Source organism: Condylostylus longicornis, unplaced genomic scaffold (genome assembly GCF_029603195.1).
Source record: "Condylostylus longicornis isolate FDR11 unplaced genomic scaffold, ASM2960319v2 ptg000013l, whole genome shotgun sequence".
In the NCBI taxonomy this organism is placed as follows: domain Eukaryota; kingdom Metazoa; phylum Arthropoda; class Insecta; order Diptera; family Dolichopodidae; genus Condylostylus; species Condylostylus longicornis.
Window position 1 is genome coordinate 5,161,016 of NW_026577982.1, and position 13,317 is coordinate 5,174,332.

At 25.4% G+C, this 13,317-nt stretch overlaps 2 protein-coding genes across 7 annotated transcripts in view; one reads left to right on the forward strand and one right to left on the reverse strand.

The window, feature by feature from the left end:
* Window positions 1–13,317, forward strand: part of LOC129605207 (tetraspanin-9) — a 115,601-nt gene that overhangs the window by 63,812 nt on the left and 38,472 nt on the right. The window lies entirely within an intron of this gene.
* Window positions 11,437–11,934, reverse strand: LOC129605209 (uncharacterized). Its single transcript, XM_055514822.1, has 2 exons — window positions 11,670–11,934; window positions 11,437–11,591 (listed from the first exon to the last, which is right to left on the reverse strand). Exons 1-2 carry the CDS (start codon window positions 11,863–11,865, stop codon window positions 11,470–11,472), a joined length of 318 nt encoding a protein of 105 aa, XP_055370797.1. The 5' UTR covers window positions 11,866–11,934; the 3' UTR covers window positions 11,437–11,469.

The following is a 13,317-nucleotide window of genomic DNA, read 5'->3' on the forward strand; positions in this document are numbered from 1 at the left end:
TAGTCGATGACCACTACCACGCATCCCATTTCTTCATTTTGATTAATTTAATATGTTTTTTAAGTAACTCCCACAAATTTATGCATGTGTATATAAATTATACAAAGTATAGCTATGCCTTTTTTTAAATACTCACAGCTAGAAAACACAACATCTCATAGGAGATGAAACGAAAAGAAATTGTAATAAACCAGCTTGAAATATTAAAAATCACCGAAACAAAAAAATGTTTGTATGTATGTATATCAAAAAAATCTCTATGATTCAATCTAATCAATTGTTTAATCTACCCACAATATGTTTTATTTTTTATTTGATTTCAAAATTACAACCATTTCCAAATGCATCATGTGGAATTTGAGTAAATTAATCAACATTGGACTGAAATCACTTCCCCCTTCACAAATAATTTCACATTAATAAAATATCAAATGAGAAAAAAATGTTTAAATGTAACAAAGAATACCTTAAAGAAAATTTATGGTTATAGGCAGCACTATAAGATTTACTGTTAAAACATTATTACTGTTATAATAAGATTTATTTTATTTGACTGAATTGATTATACCGTTAATTAATCTTAATGTCTAATTTAAAATTTTTATTAACATAATAATTTATTGCCCGATAGAACTTTAAATTTTAAATTTCATTAAAAGCTTCTTAAATACATACATACGTCGAAACTCGAAGGAATACATACATACATCGAAACTCGAAAGACATACACATATCAAGAATATGATTTTCGTAAATGTTATTGACGAGGTCTGATTTGGATGTCCATAATTTTTCTACACGTTTTTGAGCACAGTTAATCGTGCCTATGACATTAATAACACGAAAATATTGGTGTTCAAAGCTGTTGATGTTTCATCAGCATAGCTTGACGAAGCCAATTGGAAGATTAACAGGAAATAGTTTTAAAAGTTTATATTTAATCAATTTGAAAATAGGCTAATATTTGTAACTCAATCGATAGATTCACTATTGCACGGAGTCAAAAGCCATTCTTATTTATGGTGAGGTAACCCATCTGCATATAAAATAAGGGATTTCGAACCTGTCTTTGCATGAAATAAGTTTTGATGATTCCTCTAATGTATAAATCCTCTCGTGTGATTCGCTTTATCTCCAAAATGAATTTTTCTCCAAATTAAGTAATGAATGCCCATTATATATTATGCCCTTTTTTCTATAACAAATTTCAAATTGACGGTAAGTTTGTTATGCACTACATATTGTACAGGTATGCACATTAAAAAAAAATTCATTAAAAAAATATTTTTTGACTACCTGATGCTTTTTACTGTTTGCTATTACAAAAGACGTATTTTTTCAATGTGGTTTGAAGAATACATTATTTATGAATGAAATTGAACATGTGATACACATATATACGTATACTACGTAGCATAACATTTTTTGTTATTATCTGGTATTAGTCAGGTGACGAAAGACTTTTGAACTTAATGATAAGTTCAATTTCCTATTGTACATACAACTAAAAGCATAAAATACTAATTTCAATTCAGTTTTTCTGCCTTCAAGCAAATATGATCCAAATATGTAATATCTGGATCGTATCAATGCTTCATATAAACTGAAATGAAACTTTAAATTTTTTCCCCTACATTCGTTCTAATTTAATAGCAAATGCTCCTCAATGACACTCCGATCCCCAGACAGCTCTGAATTCAAAGAGAAAATTAGTGAATTAAAACGACAAAATTTCAGTCCAATTTAACTCTTATTTTTATAAGTTTGATCTTCAAAAGATTCATCAAAACGAATTCATAGTTCAGTTGTGGCTGTATTATAGATGTAATTCCTTGATTAGAGAAATTTTTCACGTTAAATTTCGTTTTTCTTAAAAAAAAAAAAATTCACAATTACGTACTTGAACTCATGTGTGTATAGGAGAAGGAAATATAAAATTAACAATTTTAATATAAACTGTTACAAATTGTTTCTCGAATGAAATAACATTAGTCGAGTCTGTTATACTTAAAATAAAGCAGAAAATTACTTTGATTAAAATAAAAATATCAGTCAGAAAATTTCGCAAATTATGATTTCAATCTTTCTTTACGACTTCACACTGTCATTTTTCCCATTCATTACCGACCGTATTGTGTAAACAATAGGTAGGTTATGTGATGGCAACAAATTTTGCATATCGAGTTTTCGGTGGGAACGTACTTCTCCATAGTAGGGAAGTGTAAATAAACTATTTTTAGCAACCTGTCGGTCTGTCGGTCTGTCGGTCTGTCGGTCTGTCCGTCTGTCGGTCTGTGTGTGCACGCGTGTATCTCAAGTTCGGCTGAACCGATTTTGATGAAATTTTATATGCAAGTTTATTTCCACCATGGCACGGATCGATCAACTTTTGGTATATATCAGGCCTCGGGAACTGCACTTTTTAGCGGGCCTGTTTTACATTTTTGAGCATATTGAAGAACATATTCAACCGATTTACTTGAAATTTCATATATAAGTTTTGCTCTACCGGCGATGAAACCTCCGAACTTTTGGAAGAAATCAGGCGTCAGCAACTGGACGTTTACTACGGGCCAAATATACATTTTTGTGTATATAAAGAGAAATAATCAACCGATTTCATTGAAATTTAATATATAAATTCCTCGTATGAAAACTATGAACATGTAAATTTTTTGGAAAGATCAGGGCTCGAAAACTGATTTGCGGGCCGATTTTACATTTTTCACCATTTTGAAGAAAATATTCAACCGATTTACTTGAAATTTCATATATGAGCTTTGTTTGACCATCCGTGAAAATTCCTAGCTTTTGGAATAAATCAGGCATCGGCAACTGGACGTTTACTACGGACCAAATATACATTTTTGTGTATATAAAGAGAAATAATCAACCGATTTCATTGAAATTTAATATTTGAGTTCCTCGTATTAAAACAATGAACATGTAAATTTTTTGGAAAGATCAGGGCTCGAAAACTGATTTGCGGGCCGATTTTACATTTTTCACCATTTTGAAGAAAATATTCAACCGATTTACTTGAAATTTCATATATGAGCTTTGTTTGACCATCCGTGAAAATTCCTAGCTTTTGGAATAAATCAGGCATCGGCAACTAGACGTTTACTACGGGCCAAACATACACTTTTGTGTATATAAAGATAATAAATTTTTTGGAAAGATCAGGGCTCGAAAACTGATCTGCGGGCCGATTTTACATTTTTCACCATATCTACGGAACGAATTGATGGAGTTTCTTGAAATTTGATATTTGAGTTCTGGTTGTTACCGAAACTAACTGGCGAGCATTTCAGGGAATTCGGGTAGCACAAAGCGAAACTCTATTAAGAGCCAAATTTACATTTTTCTAGGTATGTTAACTATAAGCTTACTAATGTCCTAAAAATTGGAAAGAAGTATTTAACAGACATTTTTATAATATTCTGTAACACTTTCACTTAACTAGACAATACACATTGCGGTCGGTTATGTGCTGACCACATCAGATTTTTTTTTATTTATTTAAGAGCGTTATATTGTATGAAAGCAAAGACATGACAAATGTGATCGCGTTACGAATTTTTTATATTTCATTTCAAAATTTATGCTTTAGTATTACTGAATATGATTAAGTGAATTTCATCAAGATCTCAGCAGAAATTTACATAACAATTATTTTGTTAACTTTATGAATAATAAATAATCTTAACTTTGATGGCATAATAATTTGTATTTAGTGTACGTGTACAACAATAATATGAAAACTGTCTTTGTACACAATTTAAAATTTATAATTTTAAAGAAAAGTAGAGCAAATTGAGGTTTGTGTCATATTTAGAACATTCTTCATTGAATATGAAAATTTAAAGATTTCTTTGGATTTTTGAAAAATAAAATTAACGTTGTATTAGAACAGTCGTGAATAGTCATTAAGATGGTGTTAATTTTTATTAATTTTTACAATTTTACCGAGACTGCCAAGTAGCTTCTCAACGAATTGGCGGATCAGTTTTAAATTAACCTGATTGTGGTTCTAGAACACAGTGGAATCCAAGAAATTGCTGGGCAGATGAGCTAGCGCGGGATGTGACGATTCCTGAGGTTCTACCTTACTGACCTGTGTACAATTTTTCATAAATCGTTACTAGAATGTTTTCTCTTATCGTGATAATAATTTGTATTTTTGAAAATACACCTGCTTGTTATATTATTTCGATGACGCATCTCTTATACTCATGTTCGGCGCTGGTGAATTTAAGTCAAAGATTCCTTGGATTTAAATCTCATTTCTTCTAGCGAGCTACGGACTTATCGAATGTAAGGCTAGCGACCCTAGTCGGTTTTTGGCATTCAGACTGTTCAGATGAAGGTAAAGACCAATCTTTTTTCTGGTTGTGTACTAAAAGCGCTGTTATGCTGTAGAATAAAATTTGATTAAATACACTCAATTGACTCTTTAAGAAGAAAAGATGTAATGGAACAAATTTAATAAATTATAATTATGAAAATAATTTGATAACCTTTAATACTTCTTTTTAATTATTTGATATTTAAAAAAAATTCACAGTGCTGTGACATATTAATGAGTGAATTTTGACGCGAAGAAATTTTGATGATATTTTTAAAGTTTGTACTTTTGACATATAAACAAAAATAAAAATCCAAAAACCATACGGGCTCTGTACGTTTGAGTTATTGATAAGGCGTGTGGAGGACGGGTATGTAATAGTAAGATGTCGGTTAAATGTCATACGCAGATATGCAAATAAGACTAAAAGAATTGCAAAAAAACGGCAGAGTTGGGGTGAAGTAAACCTCAGTAAAAATAAATGAAGTGGTAAGGGTTACGGTAAGGAGAACGTGGGCTGATATGACTTGAGTGATATAGGCGTTTTAAAAATCCTTACATATTATAAAAGTTCTGACTCTAGCATATAAATAGCAATGGTTTTATTAGGGATGCTGATTAAATAAAATAAAAACGCAACGGCTTTAAAGCAAAAGAACTACATTTGGATGGATCATATTTCAGATGAGAAAGACCGTCAACAGGGTGTGATTGTGAAAAGTATGATTGCGGGGATTGAGAAATTCAATTAAAATTCTCCTAAAGATTCTCTGTTACTAAAAAATACTCGAAGAGTATATATAAAAATAATTTTGTTATGCAAATTACTTTTTATAATCTTGCGTTGAGTACTATCTACTTAATAATATGGAAACAGAATGTAAATTTTATTCAATATTTTTCACGAGACAAACACATAGTACTTTAATTTTACTTCTATGGAAAGCTTAATGTTATACGAAATTTTTTTAGAGATTCAGTCAAATAATACTATAATACTTAAATAGTAAACGAGAAAGAAAAACGAATAAAAATTATAATAAAATTAAAATAAGAGCGAGGGAAAAAAAATGAAAAAGCATAAAATTTGTCAAAATTATAATTGTTATATAACATTAATTATCACAATAATTTTATTGAAATTAATTTCAATGACAAACGCCAGTCCAAAAGTATTTAATAATGAACAAAATCTCACTGAAGCAAATGTTCTACAAGAACTTGAGAAGCGAATGTCAGCTATAATGGACACTAGTGTTGATCCATGTGAGGATTTTTATGAATATGCCTGTGGTAATTTCGAAACCTATATAAATTATACTACATTTTCGAATAGTATAAATATTGTTGATCATACAATTAAAAATCATTTACATAATAAATTTCTTAAAATGATTAGCAATACAACAACGACAACAACAACTGAAAATTCTGATAATTTACAAAAGATTAAAAATTATTACAGTGCCTGTATAACAACTGATATTTTTTCATATAAAAAAGTTCCAGAATATTTGGATTTAATTCGTGAATATGGTGATTTTCCTGCTCTAAACCCAATATGGAATGAAACTCAATTTGATTATATAAAAATGTTAGCGAATGTTGATAAATTTTTTGGAATTAATAAAGTGTTTATATACTTGGAACGTATCGAAATCAATGAGATGTCATTCGATGACACAAAGAAATTTTATTTAGATTTTTTACCACAAATTGGATTTACAGGAATTCCATTTAATTTAGAAGATTTTTTATATAAAAATACAACAAATTTTTTATTAAATATTGAAATTATGGAATTATATTTGAAAATGTATGATGTTCAAAATACAAAAATTATAACAGATTCGATTATGGAATTTTTTGAAAAATTGGTAAATATTTCGGAAAATTTACAACAAGATGAATTTTATTACAATTTCAGTGAAAACGATGAAATTAAAATTTATGAAATAGAAAATTGTAATTTTAATTTAAGCCACTATTTCCAATATTATACGGATGATAAAAATTTTAACATTTCAAATCTTTATTTCGGAAATTTTTGGTATTTAAATGAATTGGGTAATATTCTAAATTCAACGGAAAAATCAATTATTGCAAATTTTTTGTCATTGAAATTACTGTCGGTTCTTCATGATGAATTAGAATTTCCTAAAAAATTAAAAACAAAATTTTGTTTAAATAAAATAATAAAAGATTTGAATTTTATAATTGGTGAAATTTACATAAAAGAACAGAATATTAACAATGAAACTGTTAAATATTTAACAGAAATTATAACAGAAATAAAAATAACATTAAATGAGAAAATATCAACAGTAAATTGGTTAAATGAATTGAGTAAAGAGAATTTCTTAAAAAAATTAAATGATATGAGAATTTTCCCGGGGAATTATGATTTTCCAATAATAGAAAATTTGAGAAATATTCAAAAAAATGTTAAAATCACTTCAAATTATTATTTAAATAATATTAATTTGAAAAAAATCAAATCATCATTGGATATATCAGAATTGATTCAAACAAAAAATATTACAGTCCCCAGAGATTTAATGAATCCAATGGTATTCTTTGCAATCAATGATCAATTTATAAATACCGTTTATTTATCAACAATATTATTAAATCCAGGATTATATCATCAAAAATATCCTTTAGCTGTTAATTATGGTGGAATTGGTCAATTAATTGGACATGAAATATTTCATGCTTTCGATCCAAATGGTATTCTTTGTGATATTCTACTTGAAAATTGTACACTTTTTGAGAATAATAAAGAAAATTTTTATAAAAAACATATGGGATGCCTTAAAGAACAATATGAACATTTTAAATATCCTGAAGCTAATGCTATTATAAATGTTGATAGAACATTAGAAGAAAATTTTGCTGATTCAGCTGGTGTTCGTATTGCATATTATGCATTTAAGAGACATTATGAAAAATTGAAAAATGAATCTGTATCTGGAAATAATCAATTTAATTTAATGCCAATTTTAAATTTTACTATTGATGAATTATATTTTGTTGCACAAGCACAAACACATTGTTCTACAATTAATTTTTATAGTTTATTTAATAATAGATTTTCTTATCATGCAACACCAATGGCTAGAGTAAATGGTGCTTTTCAAAATCTTGAAGATTTTTCGAAATATTTTAAATGTAAAGAAGGATCGAAGATGAATCCAATTAAAAAATGTGTACTATTTTGAAAATATAAACAAACTTAAATTAAAAAGTGCTCTTTTTTTTTACAGAAGAAATTTTCTATTCACTTTAGAAATCAGAAATAATTTTGAATTTTTTTTGTTTCACCTTAAAATCTCGAAAGACTGTCAGACGAAGAAATGGTAGTCGTAGATTTAAACTCACTAAAAACAATCACCGATCGAACAACAAGCGATCGAAAGTAGCTAATTTTTTTCCAAATTTATTCAAATTTTCTTTAACCTTTGATTCGGTACACAATAGTACTAAAATTATAAAATTGTCGTAATTTAAATCACCTGACAGCGTATTTACAAACACGTTTTCGATTGTCAACCATAGACTAGAGACGTTTTCATATTGGCAATTCAGTGTATCCTTTTTTTATGATCTGTAACACATCTGTGTTAATTAATAGAGCTCTTCTGTTTCCGAAACTTACAGAGTGAGTGACAGTTGGAATTTAAGGAGCAAAATTGAATATTTAACCACTATTAAGTAACTAATGATAATATGTTTGGCTTAAAGATTTTTGGTTTTGAAAGACTTAACCTTTGCAAGATGCTCAAATAAATGATATTTTTAATCTTATCGTTTAATTAATCGCAGAATTCTCAAATTTTTCTTTAACAATATAATATTATTAATTCAAATTCTAATAAACGCAATAATAAAAATTAATATTGTGAAAACAAATTTAATGTAATTTAATTCAAAAAACTCGCAATAAAACCATAGACTTATAAACATTAACATAAATATTTCTGTAAAAAAAAATGCATTATTGAAATTTATTTCGTCTGCAAAATTCAGACTTCTAAATTCTAAAAAAAAAAAATTAAACTAGGTTACCATATTGTTTAAGCAATAAAGAAAAATTTAGAACGATTAATTGAAATTAAATATTAAATAATAAAAACGAAACGCAGTTGAATATTCTCAAATAAATCAAATTTAATTTACGCATGTAATAAAATACTTTACAAGAATAATAATAATTTTCATATAGAAAATATAATCATCAAATCATTTTATTAAGGTCTATAATGCAATAATTTGCATTTTGAATATGGTAAAATAAAATCATTCACAATAACAAAGAATGGCAACGACATCAAGAGAGAAAATACCCGGAATAGAAAATTTAATCAAAAGAATATTCTCTTCTATGAGTAGAAGGTACGCAAGATGGAACTGATATCGTGTTGTATACCATTAAAAAAAATGCTTTAACTAGATCCAATTCTCGTTTCTTTTCATCTTACTATAATAAAACTATGGTTAATCTTAATAATTTAGTTATTTGATAACCATTCTATTGACAACATATTATTGTGTTACGCAATTTATTCATAAATATTATGAATAGATCTTCATACACGCGTCTTTGCAAAACCAAATCTAGAAAAGCGAATTGTGAAAAGTTCATCAATTAAAAATAGAATAACAATGAAAATTATTATAATATTATTCTTAATATTGCCAACCTATATCAATTCTTCAAATATTATAAAATTCAATGATGATCAAATTAAATTAATAAAAATACAAAATAGATTAAGTAAAAAAATTCTAGCCATTATGGATAATAAAACTGATCCTTGTGATAATTTTTATGAATATGCATGTGGAAATTGGGAAAATTATTTAGAAAATCAAAAATATCCGATAACAAATGAATATCCAGTTGTCAATACATTTTATACAATTGAAAATGAACTTATTAAAAGGATTAATAAAATAATGAAGAAAAAATATCAAAAAATACCAGAAAATTTAATAAACATTCAAAAATATTATAATGCTTGTATTACAAGTGATATTTTCATTCATAAAAATTCATCTGAATATCTTAATCTTTTACAGAATATTATTGAACTTAAGAGCACAAATAATAATTCAAATAAATTTGATTATATTAAAATTATAGCAGAAGTTGATAAATATTTTTCAGGAAAAGGAATATTTTTTGAAATTAAAATTACAAACTATTATCCTTTTAATATTATAATTGAAAAATCAGCACATATTGGAATTGGAAAATTTTCTTTGAAATCGAAAAATTTTATTGGAAAAGATAATGATCGTTTGTATTTAATTAATAAAGATTTAATGAAATTTTATTTGAATAATTATGGAATCGATACAACGAATGAATTAATTGAGAAAATTATGGATTTTTTAGGGAAATTTTCGAAAATATTGGAATTAGAATATAAAATTAATAATTTCGAACATGATAAATTACCAACATGCTATTATAATTTCTCGAAATACTTGCAAATCTTAACTGGAATTAATTTTAATGATTCTTCACTATTTTCGAAAACAATCAATCATAAGCCTAAAATAATAATTTATTTAAATAATTTAAAATATTTGCTGGATACAACAGAGACAATTGTTATAAAATATTATTTTGCATTAAAATTACTTGACAGATTACACACAGAACACAGATTTCCACCGAAACACTATAAACGATATTGTATTCTGAAATTAATACAAGATTATAGTTTTGTTATTGGTGATTTATATTATAAGGAATATATTAATTTAAATTTAAATTCGAATATACAAAAAATTTGGTTAAATTTAAAGGACTCTTTAATATCAATGATAAAATTATCAAATTGGATGGATAATATAACACGTGATAATTTTTTATATAAAACAAATTCAATGAAATTATTTTTAAGTAATATTACAGAATTTAATTATAAATATTATTTAGATATACAAAAATCTATTAATATACAAAATAATTATTATATAAATAATATTAATTTAATAAAAAAATTAACTGAAATTTATTTTTATCCTTATATTATACAACAATTAAATAATCGAACATTTCAAAATTCAAATGAATTAAATATAATGGAAATAAATGCTGAATATGATTTTTATAAAAATTCAATTTATATTTATTCAGCTATTTTAAATTGTGATCTTTATAATCAATATTATCCATTATTTATTAATTATGGTGGTATTGGTAATATTATTGGACATGAAATGTCACATGCATTCGATACATTCGGTATTAATTTCGAAATACGAAAAATTTATAATCGAATTTTAAGTAATCGTAATATACAATTATATTGGAAAAATATTCAATGTTTAATGGAATATTATGAAAATTTAAAATTTCCTGAATTTAATTTTAATACAAAAATTAATTATCGGACAATACATGAAAGTATCGCTGATAGTATTGGTGTTAAAATATCATATTATGCATTTAAAAAATCATATGAAAAATATAAAATTATTCATGATAGAAATTTATTATCACAATATTTAAATTTAACAGCATATCAATTATATTTTATTGCATATGCACAAAAATTTTGTACAACATTAAATTTACAAAATATTTTCGAATATGAAATGTCAAAATATCCAATTGGTATTGTAAGGGTTAATGCCGCTTTACAAAATTTTAATGAATTCTCAAATGTTTTTAATTGTAAGAAAAATACTAAAATGAATCCAATAGAAAAATGTTCAATTTTATAAAATATTTTGTTATACTGCAAATTAACGTAACCGTAGTAAAACTTTAAAAACAACTGCATTCTAGCCTCGATTTTTTCACTCCGCAGTTTGCTTTCTTACTGCATAGTTAAAACCTATCTTAAGCAATTTGAATCTTGCTACATTCTATAAATTTTTTATTCTATTTAATGTTGATCACAAATACAATGCAGTACAACATTAATATCGCATTTTGGATGTCAGGAATACTTGCAAAACCAATTTGTTACAATAAAAAAAATACAAAAAAATTTTTTTTAACATTTACTTAACAAATATTTTATTTACGATTAAAATATTATATAATTTATTAAATAATACTATTATAATAAAATTATAATAAAAAATTAATAAAACTTATTTTATTGTATGAATTGATTTATTGTATTATAAAATATTAAAATTAATAATAAATAATTAAAATTTCTAATAACAGCAGAATTCTCGAAAGCAGAATATTTCTTCGGTGCAATAATTTCTATAACTGTAAAAGCAATAAATATTTATTTTTAAGTAAAACATCAATTAAAATTTGTATGAATAAATAGAAAAATATATTCACCTCCACCATTCCCCATACAATAATATCCACCATCATATTCTGTTAAATTTGGGCAATCCGAAACATCATCAATTAAATCTTCATTAATATAATAACTTTTTGGTGGCACATAACCATTTGAAAATTTAAAAATTCCAATTAAAATAATTGTTATAATTAGTATTAATGTAAAATTAACATTATAATTAAATGACATTTTTAATTATAAAACTATTTAGAATAAAATTAAAATATCACAATCACAAAATGTTCTATAAAAACATGTCTGTTTGAATTGAATGTTTAAAAATTACTAAATCACATTTATATTCATACGTATATAAAAATAATAACTTTCAAATGATTGATTTTAAATTTTGAATGTCAATAATAATTATTATATTATAGTTACTTTAATGGTATAAGTAGAATTTCCTACTTCGATTTTTAAAATCGATATCATTATAATATTTAAGGGTTTTCTGTAGAAGATTTCCTGAAAAAATAACTTCAGCGAATCTCTTTGTCATCTTTTTGGAAATTTGTTAAAAAATCCATATTTCCATTGCTGCAGTTTCTTATTATTCTTCTTGAGTCATGAGTGTTTATAGAACTCATGTTGGTTTTGACACTATGTACTTTTGATAGTACTCAATTTTCATTATTAATATTAACTAACATGTGTCAAAAAAGGTGTTACCTTTCTTTGAAAAATTGCCACAGATTTGAATATTTCAATAGAGATTAACAAGTTGAACGAAATTTTCCCATACAGCGCTACAATGAGCTACACAGAAATTTTAAATTGTCACAATTAACATTTCCATTAATTTTGACATTCACAATACGAGTAATACGCAATTTCGTCATTATTACTAAATATCGATAGACTGCCAGACGTTTTTCATTAAAATGAAAATTATGTAAAATATTTTTGCATTTTGAATTAGTTTGCTAAATTCTTATGTCAATGTGCTAAAATAAACTGATAAGAATTTTTTTTTATGATTGTTTAGTCAATTTTTTGAATAACGCAATTTCTAAAAAATTTTCGGCTCATTTCAAACAAAAATCATGTATTTTTATTTATTTTTTATTAATCGTCACAAATTATCAAAGGTTTTTTTTTTTGCAAAATAAAGAAAACAAAAACAAAAACCGCAACACATTGCTTTACACGCTTGTTTTTACTGATAAGATATGCTCATTTTCCAATTTATGAAACATTCATCAAAAAAGTTGAACATTCAATTTGTTAGACAAAACTTATAATTTTTTTTTTTTTGATTATTTTTATTTAAATGTTATCATTTTGCAATTTGTTATCTCTTTGTGATTTAGTACAAATTTAAGGTTGCCATCATATAGTGAAAATCTTTAAATTCAGATTACTTTTGGGGAAAACTGAAAGTATGTAATAATAATAAATTTCCAATATTATTCTTAGGTCTACATAGAAAATATTGTTGACTTTGATTTACAAAAAATTTAAACTTCTATGCGAATACGGAAAACAAATTTATTTGACAAAATTTCGGAAAATATGGAAATTTCGTTCTATTACAAGAAGAATGTCGAACTAATTATAAATTTCTCAAGTCTTTTTATTTGAATTAAAATGATTTTATTAAAGAAAGTTTAAGTGTTGCTATTAAGTATAGCTCATCAA